This window comes from Capricornis sumatraensis, chromosome 5 (assembly GCF_032405125.1).
Source record: "Capricornis sumatraensis isolate serow.1 chromosome 5, serow.2, whole genome shotgun sequence".
NCBI lineage: Eukaryota > Metazoa > Chordata > Mammalia > Artiodactyla > Bovidae > Capricornis > Capricornis sumatraensis.
Genome location: NC_091073.1, coordinates 43,479,836 through 43,503,654, shown reverse-complemented (window position 1 = coordinate 43,503,654; position 23,819 = coordinate 43,479,836). Strand labels below are relative to the sequence as shown.

The window sequence follows — 23,819 nt, the reverse complement described above, 5'->3', positions numbered from 1 at the left end:
TTTAGCTGCAAATCAAAGAATCCATGTGGTAAATTGTTATCATAGTCTTTTATGGGACATAAGGATGGAAATGGTGTTAAAATTTGGAATCATGAATCTGTTTTAAATATAGTTACATAAATTATAAAATAAAATGTTACACAGAAAGTCATTAAATCCAATCAATTGTTAGTATAAGCACATTGTAAACCCTGTGTAGGTACACACAGAATGAGAAAGTTAGGTCAACAACTACGCTGTTTTCCCATGAACCAACCCAGAGCCAACTCAGAGCATGTTCCCCAGATTTAAGCAATCCCTTACACAGTCTGTATGAGGAGTTAAGAGAATTACTCCCTTCATGAGTTACGATAATTAGAACCAGCAGATATTTAAGAATGGTAATGGGCCCCCAAAGAGGAATAACCAATTGTTTCTATGGCCACATTATTAAAATAAGGAGTTCAACTGAATTTATAATAAGTGAACAAATAATGCTTAAGTGCAACATTCATTATATTATAAACTAGAAATAAATTTCCCTCAAATCAGGAATGTCAGCCAAAATATAAAATCAGTATTTAGTATTTAAAAATCTTAATTCTCCTAGATTTTTAAATTCCTTCTAATGCAAGCTAAGACAAAGGAATGCAAACCTACTTTAAATAAAAAGTATTTTTTAAAATGAGATAATTTAACAAGCACAAGATACATATTTTTCAACATTTGTAGAACTTTAGGTTGGTAGCATTGACAATGCCAGTGCTATAGAAATAAGTATTTTTATGAGACTCATTAAGCATTTTCCCCTCAATCTTAAAAAAGAGAAAAACAGAAAGAGAACTATTCATTTAAATCATATCCTTAAGTTACATGATAATTAAAAAAAATAATCTGTTGTATGGGACTTGGAGGATGAGCGATCCTAAAAAGGTACCTATATATATCTGATACAAACATTACCATGTTATTTTTTTTTGCTTTGGATTTTTTTTTTTTCCTGAACTCCATGGGTATCTTAGATGCATTTAAAAATGTGCACAAAGTAGCACTGCCCTTTAATCATGTATTCTGTAACATCTTACGGGAAACCCAAATGAACTTTCTGGTCCAAGCAATAATTACTCCCAGACCCTGAACTTGTGTTCTTGTCAAGTCACAGTTAAATGGAGTTAAGTTGAATCTTGTCTCTGGGGGAACTGAGAACTTGTCCTGCATTTCCTTTTTCCCAGGTGGTTATCACATAGACAGCTGCTGACTTTTACTTTCAGCCTCATGAGACAGTTACGTTCTATGTATTTCCTTATGGAAATATCTTATCCACAATAAGCTTCAACGTCACAGTTTATCATTTATTATTATTAATTTTATCAATTAACTTTTAACCTTTAAGTTTGTCTTATTTTCATTTTGGCCGGTTATGTTGAAGACCGGAAGAGTTCCAGTAATGACAAGTCCCAGTTCCTAAAAATAGATTCACAGAAAAAAGTCAAATTCAAATAACAATTTAAACTTTGTCATTATGCATTAGTTTTTGAATATCTGACACTGTATTTTAGTTGCTTTATAAACAGTCATAAAAATTAGAAATTGATTTTGAAAGCTTATTTAAAGGTCAATGAAATAAATGTCTTAGAAATTAGTAGTATCTATTAGTCAGTTCTTTAAGCATGCAACATCTAAAATAATACTCTCAAGAGAGCACTGCAATAACTTTAAAAGTCAAATTACACTAAACCTTGTAGTAACCCTGTCCATCCACTCTTTTTTTTCATAGCGAGTCCACCTAATATCAGAGGCCACTATGAACAGAGTGATATTAAAATATTGTTTCAAATGATTTAACTTTTCTTTTTTTTTTCAGCTCCATTCTTGAATTTTTTCATGCCCTAAGCCAAACGCTTCAGGCTAAATCACAAATGTGTAGCAAAATAATATTATAAACAGAAAAAACATGCTACTGATAATACATTTCTAGGATACTCTAGGTAAGCATTAGGATGTTCAAAAGAAGCAACATTGCTTCTATATGCTCTCCAAAATGAACGTTTTGACAAACTGAAATGATGCATACAGGTGCAATAATCAAATATGAAAGTCTAGTCATGAAGCAGTTTAGTAGAGTAAAAATAATCACACAGAATTAATCAGCATGTAGATAATTTCATATGTTACATGAATACACAGAGATTAGTTGGAAAAAACTGATTTTCAGGTCAGAGGTTGCATTTTATGCTTGCCATCTGCAACAATTATATTTCTGTTACAAATATTTCATGTCAGAACATTTTTAACAAAATTGCTCTTTAAAATAATTTAAAAATTATTGTTGAAAATTCTGAATTTACTGAGAAATTATTAGTAATCTTTTTGTGAATAATGATCCCAAATCCAAATCTATTGACTCTTGTTCTAATTATAGAAACAGCACAGTCATAAAGAAAATGGTTTAGGCCATGGTTTATTATTAATTATACACATGGGAAGCTCAAAAACAGTAGAAACTGAATTAGTGGGAAAGGACAATCATACACTTTCAGCAGAACAAGGTATCAAATTATTTGGGACCAAGAAAATTAAGGAAATGACGACACATAGTTGGCTGCATGATAGGTATGTTGACTTTGTATTTAGTATTAAGGAAGAAAATTTGACCATGAAAACATCCTTAATTGAATATGTGAATTAATATCTGCAATGAAAACTTTCCACCTCAACAGTGTCAGATTATAGATAATTTATAAACCTAGTATCCAAAAGACACCAAAATCCATGGATATTCAAGTCCCTTATATAAACTGGGTACTATTTAAATATAACTCATGCTCATTCTTCCAGACTGCAAATCATCTCTATATAACTTACAATACCTTTTACAATGCAAAAAGGTAAAGTAAAGTGGAAGTCGCTCAGTCATGTCTGATTCTTTGCAACGCTATGGACTGTAGCCTACTAGGCTCCTCAGTCCATGAAATTCTCCAGGCAAGAATATTGGAGTGGGCTGCCACTTCCTTCTCCAAGGGATTTTCCTGACCCAGGGATCGAACTGGGTCTCCTGTATTGCAGGCAGATTCTTTACCATCTGAGACATCAGGAAAGCCCCTTACAATGCAAATACCACATAAACAGTTGTAAATACAACGTAAACGTTATGTAAACATTATGCCAGTGCCTGGCAAAATCAAGTTTTGCTTTTAGAACTTCTGAATCTTTTTCCTAAATATTTTAAATCTGCAATGGTTTTACCTATAGACACAGGACACAGATATGGAGGACCAACTGTGTATATATTGAGTATATGCACAGTTTTAGGAATGGTAACATGGCTTAAAGTTCAACATTCAGAAAACTAAGCTCATGGCATCTGGTCCCATCACTTCATGGGAAATAGATGGGGAAACAGTGGAAACAGTTTCAGACTTTATTTTTAGGGGCTCCAAAATCACTGCAGACAGTGACTGCAGCCATGAAATTAAAAGACGCTTACTCCTTGGAAGGAAAGTTATGACCAACCTAGACAGCATATTCAAAAGCAGAGACATTACTTTGCCAACAAAGGTCCGTCTAGTCAAGGCTATGGTTTTTCCAGTGGTCATGTATGGATGTGAGAGTTGGACTGTGAAGAAGGCTGAGCGCCGAAGAATTGATGCTTTTGAACTGTGGTGTTGGAGAAGACTCTTGAGAGTCCCTTGGACTGCAAGGAGATCCAACCAGTCCATTCCAAAGGAGATCAGTCCTGGGTGTTCTTTGGAAGGACTGATGCTAAAGCTGAAACTCCAGTACTTTGGCCACCTCGTGCGAAGAGTTGACTCATTGGAAAAGACTCTGATGCTGGGAGGGATTGGGGGCAGGAGAAGAAGGGGACGACAGAGGATGAGATGGCTGGATGGCATCACCGACTCAATGGACGTGAGTTTGAGTGAACTCTGGGAGTTGGTGATGGACAGGGAAGCCTGGCGTGCTGCAATTCATGGGGTCGCAAAGATTCAGACACGGCTGAGCGACTGAACTAACTAACTAACATGGCATAAATAGAAGCAATCTTTTTCTTTGCATCGCTTTCACACTGACACAGAATACCATAAATTTTTTCTAAATATGGTAATATGTGCTCCCAAAGGAGATACAAGGCTTCTAACATATTAGACAAACTTATAGATATAAACTGCACTCAATTCCAAGGCACTGTGCAAGTTTCTAGAGAACTAAGAAGAGAAATAAAACAAGATATATGCTCTCTTGGAATTTATTTGATATTTATTTTCGAGTGCAATTCTTTTCATCTAAAGAATCGTACTTTATCTCCCAAATAAAATGAACCCTCCACAATACAGTCCCAGTCTTGGTTCTAGTCTGATCTTCCATTATCTGCAAAAGTGACCAAAGTATCATCCTTTCAATATACATAGCACTTGTCCAATTTTCATACTGCTATACATCACCAATTGTAGAAATCTTATGTAGACTCATATATTTAGCTAAAACACCATCTTTTTAACCTTATTCTCTCACCAAATATGTGGCCTCTTTCTTCTGATTTTTAGATTTCTTTTCATTTTTCTCATTATGTCTATTATATTTTGTCTTGCAATATTTTACCTCTCTTTAAAAAAATAACTGTGAATCTGACCAGATTATTTTTTGAATGTGTTATGTGCAGACTATAAACAAGTAATTGGAAATAAAAATGGGTCATGTTTGAGTCTTAAGTTAGAAGAATGTACTATGTATCCACTGACCAGTCAATTAATGTGTCTCATTTTGTTCTTTTTTTTTTTTTTTTTTTTTTTTACATTTAGTCTCAGCTAGCAGAACAGCAGATTCAGAACTAAAATCACTTCCTAAAGTCATTTATGCTATCTGCAAGAACCTTACCAACAATGCAGACATGCTGGTTAATGAACTTCTGGTTCATAGGAAATACAAGAGGGAATAATTATTGACTCTTCCTATCATACTCTGTCCTGTGATGGATTTGAATGCATGAAACATTTTGACCACAGCTTCAGATGACCATGTGACCTTAAATAAATATGTGATGTCAAGAAGGAACACTGGACAGTAATTTTAGCAAGGGCTTGAGGTAAGCAAGCTTCATTTTATCGTTCTTAGCGTGCAAGGCTGCTGCTAATAGTGACTGTTTTTCTCCTAAACTTCCTGTATATGTTTATTTTACAAGAACCAAATGATAAGTAATTCTTTCTAAATAGATTGCATTCTTCCCTGTGGGTTCATCACTGTATTTAGGAAAGTAGTATCAGCATATAATTAAACTCCAAGTAGGAAAAGGGGTTACTGAATCAGCATCTATTTTTCAGAGCTTAGTATTTTAAGTCTCTCTGATGTTACACTAGCAAAATTGTTAATTAAGTCTTCTCTAATTAAGTTAGGCATATGAATAAATCTTACTACTATTTATAACTTTCATATTAGGAAAGAAAAAGTTATACTAAAATATGATTTCTCAATATCAGCCCTATTGACATTTTGAGCTGAATAATTCTTTGTTTTGTGTGTATGTGTGTGCGTGCGTGTGTGTATTGGGGATGTGTGTGATTCTCTTGTACATTGTGGGAACGTCTAACAGCATCCCTGACACCTATTCACTGGATGCCAGAGCAAACTCTATCCCAGTCATGGCAATCAATAATGCCTATAGATATCTCCAAGTGATCTGAGGGGCAAAATTGCCCCCAGTTGAGAAAGAACCACTGCTCTGAAATATGATGGCATGCCTATACTACAATTCCCACGGTCCAGTGGAAAACTGAACATGTTTTTATTTGTTATTTCACACCAGACTGTATCACTTCAATGGGCTATTTCCATAAATATTTGGGGTTGACTCTAAAGCAAGAAATTATAATGTGAAGAGGTGATTAGGTTTGTGATTGTTCCAGGGTGGGTAAGATATTTGTTTATCTAATTGCAAGTACTTCTGAGTTTTGTTGAGTCTGGTTTAAGATATGGAGGCTATCTCAAATATGGAGGAGACAGCAGACAGACTCCTGCTAGCTCAAAGTGTGAAAGTGTTAGTTGCTCAGTCATAGTCTGAGTCTTTGCGATCCTGTGGAGATTCTCCAGGCAAGAATACTGGAGTGGTTGCCATGCCCTCCTCCAGGCGATCTTCCCAACCCAGGGATCGAATCTGGGTCTCCAGCACTGCAGACAGTTTCTTTACCATCTGAGCTTCAAGCTTCTGCTAGCTGAAATCTACTTTAAAAATACTTTCTTCACAATTCTTGTTCAAAATCTACTAATTCATGTGAGTTTAGGATTTTTTTTTTACATAAAACTTCACAAAGTTACTAGAACGATCTTAAATTCAAGATTCGAGGTTTGAAACTCTATATCCTCAACGACAAATGAAAAATAACACTTTATATCTCTGGTTCTCTGTTGCACACAAGTCTAGATTTTTAAGTAAATTATGTAAATTCTAGCAAACAAGGTGCGATAGAAGGAATTCTGAAAAGGTTTCATGAAGAGAAAAAGAGAATGGAAGCTAGAGAGAAACAGAAGTTAGCTGTGTGCTTTTGTTATAACAGTTTTTGGCTGAACAGCCTAGCTTACCAGTGCATCCAGGTATACGTTTGTCCACTGGACTTGCTTAGCTTTGTCTCCAGCTAAAACCATTGGTCTTCCCAGAACATCCAAATATTCCTATATAAAAACACATTAAAAAATTTAAGTGGTTAATAACTAGGAATGCAGTTCTTTAAAAAACAACAACAACAACAACAACTCCACAGAGAAAAACTTACCTAGAGTAAAAATGAAGATAGAATTAAAATTATTGAGTGTTAAGCATATAATCATTCAATTTCTACTCTGGGTACTCCATAAATGGTATGTCTGCATACTCAGAATTAACAATATTTGACTTGTATTATTTATACAATGTATCTACCACAGTTTTTTTTTTTTTCCTCCTAACAAAACATTCTCTTTCTGAGGTACAGCCAAGGATAAGTGAAATAAGTTCCCTGTGAATTGTTTTATGTTAATCTAAACTATTTAAGGCTCTGTGATTTACTGGATGGAACTGCACAAATTTGAAATAATAAAGCAGCCACATACTTGTTTTCATATCACAGATTGTTTGGCTGAAATTCAAAACTACATTTAAACATATCAAAAATAAATGAAATACTGTGCCAAAACTAGACATCAGACTTGAATGCAGCTGCTGTTTCATTTCAAAACTCAACATATTCAGTATTCATTTCCACAAAAGCCATGTTATTTGGGCTAAATTTTGACTTAGTCTATTCTGTAGACTTTCAGTTATGTTTAAAACTGAATAAATGATTTTAAACAGCAATTTATGAATATTTAAATTTACATTTAAATTAACTTATTGGTTCAATCTACCTATTTAACAAGTATGTTTTCAACTGAATGGCTGTAGAAAAACCATCTCCTTGTTGTAAGTTGCAAATAATTATTGTTTAATTTTCTGTGTTGAACCTATAATTTGGGGAAACTCAGTTAAATGATTTGCTATAGAAACAAGTTGAAATTATATGATGAGATTGTTAGTAGATGATTTTATTTTCTATGATGTTTTTAAAATAGGAGAAGACAAACATAATTATACATCTTTGTCTGAGTTTCAGATATTTAAAAACACTTGGAACTTTAATGAAATAAAACCAATACATTACCATGATACTCATTACAAATGTAATAGTATGAGTTATTTATTCATATAATACATCAATCATTTATTCATTTTCACCTATTTTCTTCATATTGAGCATATTTAAAGGAGCAGAGAAATATCTTAGTTTGAAAAGACACTTTAAACAAGTTTAAAAAAAACCATACCTGAGTATTGATTCTTATTGCTCCAATGGAAGGAATTTCATAATAATAACCTGAAATATACACATATATACACAACAGATTTATATGTTTACATATTATGATATAGTAAAATACACAGAACTATTTCATGGCTTTCTAGGAGAAACTGAGTACTTCTAATTCAGCAAACACTAAAATATCAATACTGCTGATCAGTTTGGAAAATGTGTGATTAACGTAAACTCATAGCAAATACACAAGCTTTATCAGAAACTTCACTACATTTCTTATATTGTATAAAATAAATGTCATTTTTCTAGAAAGCAGTAGAAACCTATTATCAACAAATATTGTTTTCATTGGAGAAATAATTAAAAGTATACAGTGATGGGTATCTAATAATTTTATATTATATCTGCCAAAATATAACTTTGAGAATAAATCTAGGCTCTTGCTATTGTCATGTGGCATTGTTCAAACAACATTTTTTTTCTGAGTATAAATGAAATATAGGTTCATATACAAAGTCTGAATTATCTAGGAATGTATAAGACATTTAAAAAATAATTTAGCCACTCAGGAAAAAAGTACCATATAATGTTATACTTTCTGATATCTAAGTTTTATACAATTCAGATATTATTTGATTCTTAATTCTTCATGGAAAGTTATATTTGATCAGAATCAGAATCAGTATAATTCAATAAAATATAACACTATAATGTCAAAGCAATACTATAATGTAATGTAACACTGATGTCAACATTTCTTGTGTGTTTTCTCTAGAGAAAACATATCTTATTCTTGCCTCGATTTAAAAATTAGCTACAACTTTAGAGTATTTTAAATGATAATATGTAGAAGTAACAACTACTAAATCCATCTTCTTATACTAAAATGTGGTCATGTAAACAGGCTTGTTACCTTTATTTTCACAGGCCATCCATTGAATAGGTCCTCTGTCATAATTATGTTGACCAACTGAAAATGTGAATACACGGACCTGATGAATTTAAAAATGGGTATCTGTTAGGCTGCATAAAATTTAATTGAAAGGCAAAACAAAAGAGCTAAAATAAAAGATAAATAAAAGCATGTTTTTCAGTTAATTTATGTGACAAGAAAATTGAGGCTTCTAAATCACTTGGAAGGCATCAGAGAGAAACTACATAATCTACTCTAAATATAGACTTTAGTTACTAAATTTAAGTTAGTACTCAGGTACTCTGCATCATATCCCAATTCTGTGGCAGGATCATGACTAAGGTTTCATTTGTAGAAATGGCATCTTTCAGATTCAACTCAACATCAGCTGTCTCACCTAGTTAAAACATACTATTCACATATCTATCTAGTCACTGCAAAAAAAAAAAAATCCTACTTAATAGGTACAAGGTTACAAAAATCTATATAGAAAGGAGGTCACTCTACGTTTAGTTGCTTAGAGCATTATACTTAATGATGGTTTCACTACTTTTCACATCATGAAAATATTTAATATGCACATGTATGAGTATGATGTTAGTCATATGACTTACTTTCTATAAAGATGATTGGAACATATAAATAAATATTTTAAGCTCTGAGCATTTTTTAGAAGAATTAAAATATTGACTGCTTCTAATATGCAAATATTTTAAAATGTAATTGTGATACTGTTTAATTATTGTAATTTATATATTCATTGGAAGGCACTGAATTTAAATAGTACAAAAGTATAGAAAATAAATTCAATGAGGTCAACAAATATTTAATAAAATGGTTACTTACACTGATTTTTACCAATTTAGTAATTAGAGAAAACCAGTACTCTAAGTTCAACAGTTTAGCTTTTTCTAAAGATAAACATGCAGAAAAGCACTTTTCCATGAATTCATGGTCTGTCTGGTTTGAACTATGTTAAGAGCTTTTCCCTAATTCATGTCGATTGACTGTTTGAATTGACATTTTCTAATTGTTTCATCTGTTTCATCTTTCACATATGACTGCAGAGCACAAATCTCAAGAGATTCTACATCTGGTCTCTGTTCTTTTGCTGGTCTTGGCCACACAGAGATCACATCATAACAACCCTCGCCCCAGAAAGTACACTGGGGAGGGTGTTGTTTCACTTGTAAAGTTTCACTCAAGCCACTCATCCAGGTATGCCTTGGCTAGTTATGCAAGAAGCCATTAGGTGAATACATCAGAGTTTTAATCCCCCCAAACTGTAAAGACAGGTGACTGGTTCTAGCTTAACAGAAGTTGGTGTTACCCTCTCTTGCTACCCAAGTTGGTGTTACTTACTACCCTCTCTCCCTTAATCCTTCAAAATACAAAAATCTAGTTTCATTTCGTAAAATCTTCAATTGGTCATTTTGGGGGATATGCATTTTAGTGGAGTGTTACTACTTAACAGAGTTAAAATTACTCCTAAATGGATTATTTTTATGAATGGGTTGGCCACCCTACTGATAATTCAATTTAATTGCCATACCTTAAACAATTGTCATGAGAATTCAGGACACGGAAACAATCCAGATGTTCTAGAAAGCACCTGGGGATCACTTTCATGATTAACATCTGAAAGCATGTCTCAAATTTTCAATTTAAAGCACTGCTTTGTCTGTTGTTTCTCTTACCACAACAGTATTCCAGTAAAATGGTTTCCATAAAGTACTTTCCAGTACAAGGACATAAATGAATAAGACTAAATGAATTATTATTACATATCTAGATCCTTAGAAATCAAGCATTTCTAATAACATAGAGGCTAGACATAAACAGACATATACCATGTGAATATTTTGACTGATGTTATTCAAATAGTCCAAATAAACACAACACAGGCAAAAAAATATACTAGTAAAAAACAACAACAAAACATATTGCTTTATTTGTTTTACTACAGAAGTTTTGTCTGACCCTAATTGTTGGCCTACATGGAAACCTCAGATATTGTTCAAATTAAAGAATTTAGAATCAGAGGTGGGTGTCAAAGTGGACATTGTCATAATTAATTATAATTTAATAAAAGTTTAATACACACTTTTTTTCTTTTTACTTTTTCTTCTCTATCTTTATTCATTTATCTCAGAGGTCCTTCCTTGTCTATTTGAATATAGGTAGGATGCATTAACTGATTTGAAAAGACCCTGATGCTGGGAAAGATTGAGGGCAGGTAGAGAAGGGGACGACAGAGGATGAGACGGTTGGATGGCATCACCGACTCAATGGACATGAGTTTGGGTAAACTCCAGGAGTTGGTGATGGACAGGGAGGCCTGGCGTGCTGCGGTTCACTGGGTCTCAAAGAGTTGGACACGACTGAGCAACTGAACTGAACTGATTGAATCATTCCCATATTACAAATGTATAATTTTTAACTCACTTTGCAAATTATATTTGCCTTGTGATAGATCTTTTTAAAGACATTTTTCTGAAAACATCCTCCCAATGGTTACTAAAATCTTAAAAATTACAAATTCATCTTTTCTATAGTTTCAGCAACTGTCTTACCATTACAATAATTATAAAATGTTTCTAGTATATCTAAAGTACTTATTTTGTCTCTTGGTAGATATACATACACACAAAACATATGCATGTAAATAATGATTTTATAGATTACCTTATAATTTTCTAAAATGACTTGATAAATATATATATATATTTGATTGAGAACAGTTTAATATAAACCATATCAAATATAAAAAGTTTAATATAAATCAAATATAAATTTTTAATTCTTTCTATGACAATGAAAAGATACACATGAATATTATACTTTAATCCCAGGTGCTGTACCACGCTTTCGTCTTTGCTTTAAACATTTGAATTATGTAATAAGATTTTAACTAGATTGATTTCATAATCAGGTGTGATACTCAACATTTCATAGTACATATATACAATGAATTGATGAAGTTTAAAAAATAATTTTTGAACTCTAACTTTCCACTTGGGAGTTTTACTTTCATTCTCCTATTCCACACTATATGACTGCCACCCTGTGGAAGAGTTAATGAACTCCAATGCCAAGTTTACAGAGGTGTTTGCTGTCCCCTTCCTCAGTCTGATGTTTTTCTCTTCTTTAAGTGTACCATTCTTCTTTAGCTATAAATTTGGGGAAATAAAATAATAAAGTGATTCCTTGAAATAGGCACAATTTAGAGATTAAGGTAAATTACATTCTCAAAGATGTGTATTTTCAGAAGTCTTTTCTTTACGTGGTCTTACAGAGAAACAAATAAAATGACATTAAAAAAAAAACACAAAACCTTGAAACACTTAATGTGCAGCCATAGAAGCTAAATATTTCATCTAAAGTCTCCATTAAGTAAATTACTTTTAATCAGGCCTCCATGAAAGCAAAGTCAGCTTTTGTTGAGAAAAAATTCCTTTGCTTATGCCTAGTAGTACATTTATAATCACAACACTAGATCCATAGAACAAGTACGTACTGAAGACTCACTGTTCTAAGTGTAATATTCCTAGAAAATTTGCTAAATGATCCTGAACTGGCTGATGTTAGATAGGCTATGTTTTAGAATGTTCACTTCTGTGAGGGTCATATATGAAACATACATAGCTATAGATGGCTTTCAAAAATATTTTTCACATTGCTGGAGCCCAGATTTCTAACAGAAATAATATGGGAAGTTAGAAATTGAATAAACATTGGACTGGGTTAAAACAGTTTTAGGATTGCACTATTGTATCTATTACAGTACTTTATATAGATATGAAAATAAATATTTATTAAATGAAAAAAAATTCAATAGCTAAATGAGTGGTCTTAATGTTTTCCCAGAGGGATATAAGACACATTTTGATATCATCTGATATATAAATTAGTTCATTATAACAGAGTAGAGCCAAAACCAGAGTGATAGGAGCCTTGCATTCATAATTATGGGTTGTTTCATTACACTTATATCACGGCAAATTAATAATCTTTTTTTTGCTGTTGTTACATAGTCTTTTGACAAATGAAGATGAACAAATTTCTTCAGGCAAGTTAAAGTATGTATAATACACATATCATTTATATGCTATATTATTCCTAGAGGAAAAAAAATAATTGACTCATGTTTAGTTATATAAGAATATTCACAAAATAAACTGCAATTTGAGAACAAGTTTAATAAAATTAAACTTAACTAAAAATCAGCCTCTATTATTAGTTGCAATTTATATAATTTGGCCTTCACTTGGTCCAAAAATCATTTTTTCTCTGAACAGAAAATTATAATTCCAAAATGTAAATTTGAATTATAATTTACATGTTAAGCCTGGCCTATTTGACCAGAGAAAACTTTTAATTACCAGCAAATTGGGTCACTGATTTGCTTCTTAAAATACACTACTGATGTATCCTTTAGTTCTAGACTTCTGTTACTCTGCTTTTTATTTTGTCTTGTTTGTTGAAGACAAAAATACTTGTCTTCAATTAAGATTTTTCCAAAACCACAGGGTCAACCTATTTTAAAAGTCATAGGAATTTCTTGTTTCCCAGCAGAACCCAGTTACTGGAAACTGTCACCTCAACAATTATCAGTTACCCAGAGTTCAAGTTTAATTTACAATAGGCAAATCTCCAGGGAATAATGGAAATGAGACTATGAAGAAAGAAAGCCAATAAAACTAAAATAAAAACTTCAGCTATCGAATCTTGTTAGAAAAATGATGTCAGAAACGGGTTTTATTAATTTACTATGTGTACTAAAATTTTTGGCAATAAGCCTATAAAAATACTAGATTGGACTGAATATTTTAGGAGAAAATTCTACGGTAGTTTTCATAATTCACAAGTATACCAGGATCCACAGAGTTTAAAATAACCCACATCTCTAGGCTTATAGCATTATGAAATAAATAAAAATGTCCAAATGTACCTTTCACACTTAATTTATTTTATAAAGCCCAGTGATCTGAAAGGTTCTTGTAAGTCTGCAAAGATTTGATGGCTTAGGTTTAATCCATTTTAGCTTCTTAAAGCTGTGAGAAGCATGTTCCTTAGTGGTGAAGTCTTGCTATCCTACTAGAAGGAAGGATGCTGGGTGGGCAAAGGATGACTGGCATGGCCCCAAGGCTGCCCTGGAGAGAGAGATACAGGACTAACCAGCACACTCCACATCAGGTTATGAAATTTGGACTGCTGAACATTTAAATGATTGATTTTGCCACTTAGTAGCTGTATAGCTTTCAGCAAGCTCGTTAACTTCTCAAATTTTGGTTTTCTTATTTCCAAAATGGGGACGATGTTGATGGTGATAAAAACCTTTTTATCATATGGCTATTACAACTGTGAATGAAGTGATACATGAAAAGCTTTTGTATTATATGGAAAATTATAAGCACAATAAATATTAGTTACAGTAATAAAGATGACACCATGATGATGATGACTACAATGTCTTCTATAGTCAAACTATCAGAATTCAATAAGGTATCATTTTCCAGTTTCATGCCTCAAAAAGAACATAACTTGAAATAATACCTTTTCAGAGGGACAAATTTCATTTGCTCTACTGCATTTAATATTAAACTCCAAAGAAAAAGATACTGTCTAAATGCCGCTGTGTCCATATAAGATATGCCTGTATGGCATTTCCCAGGGCCTGACAAAGGAACAAATTTAGTAAGTGACCAGTGAGTTTGTTTCAGTAAATCACACCGAGCAAAACTTTAAAAAGGAAAAGGAAATGCAATAGTTTTTGCTTACATGATCTTAAAGACCTAGCTGATCTCTCTCTTACATGTCTTGCATGTGGGTATATAACAAAGATACATGCCCTTGGGATTATGTTCGTGTTTAAAAATGTTAACAATTACAATAAATCATCCTTGCATATTAAGATTATAAGGGAGTAAGTTCAGGTTCCCCTTCTATCTGCATGCACTGACAGGATTTGATAACAGAGGAAGAAGCTATGGATACATTTCATTTCTAAGCAATTTAGCTCTGCAGAGATGATTGTCAGCTGAGAGGTCACAACATAAGTGATATAGTTATTTCAGATGTTCCTCTGGGGTAACGCTAAATACTTCACTGACACAAAGAATGAGAATACTCATGAAAAACTATGTGTTGGACTGATCAGTATGAAAGGAGAGGTGGCATCAATATAATTGTTTTTTATATGAACTTAAGTCCCCCTAATTCTTACAATGGCATATGCAAGGGTGGAACATTAATTTTACTCTACATTCCACTTTCGCCTTCTCATACTGTTCATGGGTTCAAAGAATGTTCAAACTACTGCACAACTGCACTCATTTCACATGCTAGCAAGGTAATGTTCTGTCCTCCAAAGCGAGGCTTCAACAGTAAGTGAACCGAGAACTTCCAGATGTACAAGATGGATTCAGAAAAGGCAGAGGAAACAGAGATCAAATTGCAACATCTGTGGGATCATAGAAAAAGCTAGAGAATTCCAGAAAAACATCTACTCCTGCTTCATTGACTATGCTAATGCCTTTGACTTTGTCGATCACAATGAACTGTAGAAAATTCTTAAAGAGATGGGAATACCAGACCACCTTACCTGCCTCCTGAGAAACCTGTATGCAGGTAAAGAAGAACCAGTCATGGAACAATGGACTGGTTCAAAATCGAGAAAGAAGTATGTCAAGGCTGTATATTGTCACCCTGCTTATTTAAATTCTATGCAGAGTACATCATGTGAAATGCTGGGCTGAATGAAGCACAAGCCGGAATCAAGATTGTGGGGAGAAATAGCAATATCCTCAGATATAAAGATGATATCACCCTTATGGCAGAAAGCAAAGATCTAAAGAGCCTCTTGATAAAAGTGAAAGAGGAGAGTGAAAAGCTGGCTTGAAATTCAACTAAGATCATGGCATATGGTCTCATCACTTCATGGCAAATAGATAGGGAAGCTATGGAAACAATGACAGACTTTAGTTTGTTGGGCTCCAAAATCACTGCAGATGTTGACTGTAGCCATAAAATTAAAAGACACTTGCTCCTTGGAGGAAAAGCTATGACAAACCTAGCAGCATATTAACAAAAAGACATTACTTTCCCAACAAAGGTCCATCTAGTCAAAGTCTGGTGTTTTCAGCAGTCATGTATGGATGTGAGATTTGTACCATAAAGAAGGCTGAGTGCCAAAGAACTGATGCTTGGTTTTGAAGACTCTCGAGAGTCCACTGGACTGCAAGGAGATCAAACCAGTAAATCCTAAAGGAAATAAACCCCAAATATTATTCATTGGAAAGGCTGATGCTGAAGATGAAGCTCCAATACTTTGGCCACCCTGATAAGAAGAGCCAACTTATTGGAAAAGACCCCGATGCTGGGAAAGATTGAAGGCAGGAGGAGAAGGGGATGACAGAGGATGAGATGACTGGATGGCATCACTGACTCAATGGACACGAGTTTGAGCAAACTCCAGGAGATGGTGAAGGACAGGGAAACTTGGCACACTGCAGTCCATGGGGTTTCAAAGAGCTGGATACAACTCAGCAACTGAACAACAACAACAACAACATCCCACTTATAAGGAAAACATATAATTTTAAATTATTTTCTTGTAAAGGGTCAAAGCTATTGAGTATCATATATGAATGTTTTATATATAGTTTACTATCGGTTCACTTCAGTCGCTCAGTTGTGTCCAACTCTGTGACCCCATGAATCGCAGCACGCCAGGCCTCCCTGTCCATCACCAACTCCCAGAGTTCACTCAGACTCACGTCCATCGAGTCGGTGATGCCATCCAGCCATCTCATCCTCTGTCGTCCCCTTCTGCTCCTGCCCTCAATCCCTCCCAGCATCAGGGTCTTTTCCAATGAGTCAACTCTTCGCATGAGGTGGCCAAAGTATTGGAGTTTCAGCATTAGCATCAGTCCTTCCAATGAACACCCAGGACTGATCTCCTTTAGAATGGACTGGTTGGATCCCCTTCCAGTCCAAGGGACTCTCAAGAGTCTTCTCCAGCACCACAGTTCAAAAGCATCAATTCTTCGGCACTCAGCTTTCTTCACAGTCCAACTCTCACATCCATACATGTCCACGGGAAAAACCATAGTCTTGACTAGACTTAGTTTACTATAGGAGATTATTAATTGCATATTTGTATTTATTCATTTATGTTGGGCATCTTCAGTAATTACTCAGCAACCACTGTGCATCAAGTCCTTCTTAGCCTCTAAGGAGTCAATGGTAGGTTTACAAGCTGATACAACCCCTACCTCTTAGAGCTTTTAACAGAAGAGAGTTCAAGATAATGTAAATAAGTACATAATTAAAATAATTTTTTAAAAATGGTAATCTGGGAGAAAGAAAACAAAGAGGAAAGATGGTACTGAAATAGAGAATAATGAAGTGTGTAGGAAAAGGGGGACCACTCTAGAAAATCTGAGCAGGGAAGATCTCTGTGTGGAGCTACATGGCAAGCAGAGCTTTCAATCTGAGAAGACAGCCTCAGGAAAAACAGAACAGAATGCCCTTCCTGGTATTGTGATTTCACATCAATAAAAGGCAATCCCAATTTTAGGTGGCACAATTCTACCTAGAAATTATTTCAAGTGTATTTGTGGCACTCTATGGCCTAATATACTTTGTTTAATGTAATACTTATTCTCACTTTTCAATGGATTTGTTCTAGCCATCAAATTAAGGACTCTGTAAAATGTATGGAAGTAGTTAATACTCAGACCCAAAGAAACTGTTCCTTAGTTTAGGTAATGAATTATCAATACTAATTTCATTCAAAGAACACAAATGTAAACAAATCTGTCAGAGAAGGACACTACACAGATGCACACGATATGAATTTTAAGTTGATCATCTATTGGCAGGGCCAATATTACTTAAAATTATTGTTTTTAGTTATACCTTAACTCTAGCACAAGTAATACATTTGGTTTTTATGAACACGGCTATAGTTCCCATTCTAAAACTGAAAATCCTTTGGAAATGGTTGAAAGTGCCAAATTACAAGAAAATTTTTAAAAGCAGCGCATTTCTAAACAGTATTAAATATCCCCACAAGTCTGAATATCCTCTATTATCAGAGGTTTGAACGTTCCTTCCAAAGGCTTCATTCTTGTCTGATGGAGAAGTTAGGCAGAGACTACCAAGAAGGCAATGAATTATTTCCCATGAATTATTTTTCCTACCATGTGTTGAAAAAGTAGTTTTCACTTTTACTGTATAAAAGTGAAAATATATATATTTTTATATACAGATTTAGCCATTTGTGATTTGCTTTCGATTTTTGTAGGCTACAGATTATTTCTCTTCTGGATCTGACAAAAAATAGACTGCCAATCATTTTTGAAAGAATCTAAAAAATAAAGCATCTATTGTCAGGCAATTATAATTTTTTAGCTATGCATTCTTTATTTTACAAAATTATTCCACATCTATCATATGCATTTTTTCATTTATTCTTCTCATTTAGTTTACTAGCTATTTTGAAATTTTCATTTTATAGATTTTTGAATGTCTTTTTATTTTTGATTAATTCTGAGAATTAACCTAAGAATCCAAGAACAATTTTATAGCTGGCTAGACAATCTTAAGTGTATACTGCTAACCAATCTCTTTGCTAATCTACAGAAAATTAAGTTATCTTTACTTTTGCTAGACCTGGGAATTATCTTTCAACTCTGTGTCTGGTGTCAGTTTCCTTTGTTCATTTGTTTGGAATCTATGATAAAGTTCATTTTGGTTTTGGCTCCATTTTTAAGGCAGTCTCATACACATGGTTGAGCCCTAAGGAATGGCAGAGTTGCAGGTAAAGATTACAAAGTGAATGCATTTTAATGTGGAACAGCTGTGTGAGGAGATTAACATGGACTCCATTTTAAGCTGTACCTATCTATAATCAGGTAGATTAATTCCCAAGAGTAATACATTTCAAAAGAACCCAAACATTTTGTTCTAATTCTCAAACCTTTTGGCCTCATTAAATTGTGCTCTGTATCTGCAGGCTCATTCATCAGCTCTATGGGTGGACCTCATCACACCTATCTGGGTTGCTCTGAATGATTTCTAATGTCATCTGAATGACAAATGGGTTTAAATGAAGCATTCAGTCACATTCATGCCAGGCAAGAGGCCTGGGGAGAAAGTAGGATTCAAAAACAGGTTTTCCGATTTTTTTTCTTTAAAACCTCTCCAAATTTTGTGACTTTGCAATTTCAATATTTTTAAGCTACAAGTGAATGTCTATCTTAAGGGGCATGTTTTAAAGTAAAATTATAGTTGAATATAGAATTTTACATGTACTGAAAGTTTTTATTTTACTACCTATCAAATTTCAGTTTTACACATTGGCCATTTGAAAGAAAATGTAGCTAGTTAAGTTCTGAGTTGATAAATTTATTGCATAATAAATATGAATTTTACAGGTAAATAAATGGTCATACACATCCTTAGATGACACAGATAGACAAGGATCTTCCATGCATCCACATGTCTGAGGGTAGCAAATCTCTCACACTGGGTGGATGAGTGGAAGGTAGAGAAGTCAGAATAAGCAGGGAAAGTGAGAAAGGGTTTGACAGTTCATCCCAAACCATTTGAAGACATATTGAAGATGATGGAAAAATCTCTCTTATACACACTAGTTGCATACATACACCCTTGGCATAAACAATTAACTGTGTAATGTTGTCTTGACAAAATACAAACACACTCAAAAACATAAGTGACTTAAAAATCGTCTGCTATCATCACTGTTAGTGGATAAGAACATGCAAATACCAAGAGACAAATTTTTTGTCTAACATAGTTTTCCACATTAGAAAATATTAAAAAGCCACTGAACTTGGAAGCAAAGTGCAATGAATATGGCACAACAATGTTTTAAGAAATATAATTCCTAATTGTCAAATTCAGAAATCTGTGCTCTGTATTTCTCAATCCCTTCTCTCTCAAGGATCTCCATCATTTATCCTTTCTGTGTTTTGTATCTATAAGCTTTCTCTGTCTGGATATCCCTTTACTAACCTTAAGTTAAAATAATGACTTAGCTCTTTCACTGTTAAAAAAAATGTATGTATGCACACGAATGTGTGCAAAACTTTACCCAGAGTTGACTGTCTTAAATTTTCCTAATTTTTCTTAGCAAATTTGCAAAGATTTTAGAAAAAAAAATAGTTTATGTTCAGATTTCTATTTCCTCATTCCTTGATCACTTTTTAACCGGTTGTCAGTGGTTGAAATTTATTCATAGCACTTTACATAAGAGAGCTAAGCCAAAGTTCCACACATGGTCCCTTGTTTCCAGAGATATGATTGACAGAATCAATGTCCATTTAAAACAGATATAAATGTGTGTTCATATGCCTGTGTATGTAAATATGTATACATGTATAAGAGTGTATATCACAGAACTTTGCTACAGCCCCTAAATTAGACTCCCATTAAAAAAAAATGTAGTTTCTAATTCCAAGGACATCTTAATTTTTCTTAGCTAACTATACATTTATTTTAAAAATCATAGAAAGCACTGACTACTTAATTTTCCAAGTTTCTTTGGAATTCACAAAAATTCTATGTCCTTAGGAGAAGTGTGTGTCCTTACAGCAGAGAGATATTATTAATAGGCAAACAGCAAGACTGTTGAGTACAGATTAGATTCATAAGTTTTAAAGAAGTGAATGTGATATGAATCATTTCTTATGTGGTTTAGAATGTCACAAAATGATTTTGTTTAAAACGTGGAGTTCCTATAAAAGGTGAAGGAGATGAGAAGCAGTGTTTCAAGATAGTAATATTTAGATTGGACATTTTTTGGATATATACATAGAAAAATGGCTTTCAACTAGTAACTTTTTCACTTATTCAATCAACTAGACAATTTGTGAAAATGGAGGGTAGGATACAGTTGTTTTCCTTATGACATAAAATCTCTTTTATGGAAAAAATGAAAATTATGATATGCCTCCAAGACAATAATGTTACTTCTGCACACAAAAAGAGTTTTCAGAGAGGAAAAAAATAAATAACAAGTTGATTGTTTTTCTCTTTTTATACATTTAAATTCTTTTACTTAAACTTGTTAAACTTTTTTGTACTCTGAAATTAAAATATATCTCTGGCACAAACTGCAATACAGAATGCAATATTCATTTCCATATTTAAGAAACTCTTCCTTTTTGAAGAAAAATATTCAGAGCTGAATGATTCCTGCTTGTTAGTTTGGATGATATCAAAATTAAAGAAAAGGCGATTTAACTAAATTTATATTCATTAAAAAATGAAAAGCACTGGGGCTTGTACTTATGCACCTCTGTCATAAGATAATAAAATAAACTTATGACAAGAAGATGCTAAAAAGTCCTTTCCAAATTATCAGTGTATGATTAGAATAATACTGAAATAAATGTATTATATTAATAGAAATGAATTTAGATTAAATTTATTTTATTACATTTGAATTCTTCAAAACATGGCAATTTTATGTAACTGAGAATATTTAAATAAGTGAAATATTCTTTAACCCAGATTATTTTTTATGATTATGAATTTGTTCTATAATAGAAATCATGCTTCCAACTTTTGTTAGACACTCTCAAGTTTTATTTATTGCCATGTATTGAGAATTAACTCTGAATCCGTCCTTCTTGTAGGATGCTAAGGGTTCATAGTTAAACAACACAGAGGCCTAGTCATGTGGGACCTTGTCATCCAGAGGGTGACCAGAGAAAAGATCTCATGGGTAGCGTCAGTGTGAAGAGACAGGGAGGGTCAGACAAACTGTGCTGTGGGATCAGAGCACAAGCACCTGGACAACCATGAAGTGGGGGCCAAAGGATGTCAGGACATCTTCCAGGGGTGGCGACTGCCCTGAATTTTGAACAATGAGTAGTAGTTACTAAACAAAGTAAGAAAGCTACATTATATCTTAATGCATCTGTATTTTCCCATTACTTTTCATTCTGATGATATTTCTGAAACAAATATTCACAATAACAAGATACCACTCAAAATATTTATAGGCTATTAACAGTTCAGTCCATTTATCAACTTTTTCAAAAGGAATGGCTCTTCTATATAATCAAAGTCAGTAGATGTTTAAAAAAACTTAACCCTTACATTAAACTTATGTCATATGACATTATACTTTAATAGCATATGCAGTTTCAAAGAGTTGAGTATTAAAACATTTTGTAAACAATTCAAAGTTATACATATGTATGTTGTCAACTCTTTGAAATTACTGGTATTTTGAAGTGTTTCAAAAATTTTCATCAATACTCTACCCTATTATCCACAGTATTTTGCCTGCCAATATATATATAACTTATATATATTTACTTAAATGTATTAATTTACATTTTTCCTTCTTTTTAATCCTTCACACACACATAAAACAATTTTTTAGCATTAATGATGAGTCAATGATGAGAGTTCTAATTAAAAGCAAAGTTGATGGGCATTTTACCCTGAAGGGTGCCTTGTGAAATATATAATTTCTGTTGAAGTTCTGAAAGCATAAGAAGTAAGCTACAATTTTTCGTTACTTATTTATGGATTCTTGGCATTTAAGGAAATGAAGTTGAGAATCATTGTTCTCATAAAATATGGAGAGTATCAGAAAATTAAGCTGACAGTAGGAGTGATAGAAAAAATAGTTACATTTGATATCTTCCACAGTATCAGTAGGTTCAGCTACACTGGTGAACTTTCAAAACAGGCCTTTGTACAATACTTCTCTCTGCAGTAAAACAATCAAAGAAACAAATATATTCTATATAGGCCTCTATACAGGCCTCTATATAGGTTCAAATTATTTTATTAATAAATTAGTCATAAAGTACTTGTGAATTTCACAAAAGATATTTGACATTTAATTCAGTGATTGGCATATAATGCATGAGCTGTATGTCTTTATAGTCAGCACACTAATGTTTTAACCAAAAACATCTTCCCTTACCACTCTTGCCGTACTCTCTTAAAACCACCTAAATTAATATTAAATTTAAAATATCAGAAAAATTACACTCACCTTTTTGTCTTTGTTGTATCTGGTAAATATCTCCTGAGCTCTCTCTTCTCCTCCATCCGTGAACAACATGATAATCTTATTGCAGTTGGCTCTAGACACATTATACTGTAAAATACATCAATAAAATTGTATATCATTCATAGTAAAAGGGAGGGAGTATAAAAGCAAAATGGAAAGTGTGTGCAGATTGCAAGTGATGACTGAAGTATCTGTTCAATAGTCAATTCTAGGAACAGGTTCCTGGATCAAGCCAGGCCTGTGCCTCCCTACGCAGGCTCTGCCTCATTTTCAACACCCACCGCTCTCCCTTTCTTTGGGTGTCTGATCAAATGTTACCTAGCCTTTGAGGACTTTCCTAACAACTGCATTTTAAACTGCAATCTGCCCTCCCAAGCTGTACTCTTTACAGCATTTCGCATTTGTTTATGTGCAGTATGTAATTTGTTTTTTATTATTGACTTCCCCCAATAAAATATTAAGTGCCAAAAGGGTATAAAGTTTTGTCTTTTTTGTTCAATAGTTTCCTTGTCTGAACGAATGCCTTATACGTAATAACCTCTCAGGGGTTAATTAATACATGGGTTTTAAAGTGATTAATGGACATGGTATCAATTCTATACCTCTATAATATATAGCAGAAACAAAAAATAATATTAATAAAACATACATATCCTTTCATGTATATTATCAATCCATTTACGAATATTTGTTCATCTCTTTACTCCTCCTTCCTCCTACTTTATTCAGTTTACATTTCTGAAACTGTAATGCTGATCCCAACACACAGTGCTCTTTCATATTTTGGTAAATGTCGACAGCTATTTTCAGAATATTGTCTTATCTGCTCTCAACCTGCCACATATGTTCTAATTCTGAAAGGCTCAATTCCAATGTTAAATCCTCTCTTACATTTTCTTTAAGGTCCCTCAAAGAGCTGGACTTAGGAAAACAATGGATTAGCATCAAAGGGCCACATGAAATATACAAAGCTGAGCTTCTTTGAGGCCTGAAATTATAATCTCAGCCTTTCTAATGTTGTAAAATATGTTTGCAAAATTGC

General features: G+C 33.4%; 1 protein-coding gene across 7 annotated transcripts in view; it reads right to left on the bottom strand.

Annotated features, from left to right (window-relative positions):
* Window positions 1-23,819, bottom strand: part of CACNA2D1 (calcium voltage-gated channel auxiliary subunit alpha2delta 1) — a 526,060-nt gene that overhangs the window by 63,201 nt on the left and 439,040 nt on the right. For all 7 annotated transcript variants that reach the window (XM_068973034.1, XM_068973032.1, XM_068973033.1 and 4 more), the window contains exons 12-16: window positions 22,760-22,864; window positions 8,713-8,791; window positions 7,810-7,859; window positions 6,553-6,642; window positions 1,366-1,443 (exon numbers count right to left, since the gene is read on the bottom strand). In XM_068973034.1, the coding sequence (XP_068829135.1) occupies window positions 1,366-1,443; window positions 6,553-6,642; window positions 7,810-7,859; window positions 8,713-8,791; window positions 22,760-22,864 (402 nt within the window). The remainder of the gene's footprint in view (window positions 1-1,365; window positions 1,444-6,552; window positions 6,643-7,809; window positions 7,860-8,712; window positions 8,792-22,759; window positions 22,865-23,819) is intronic.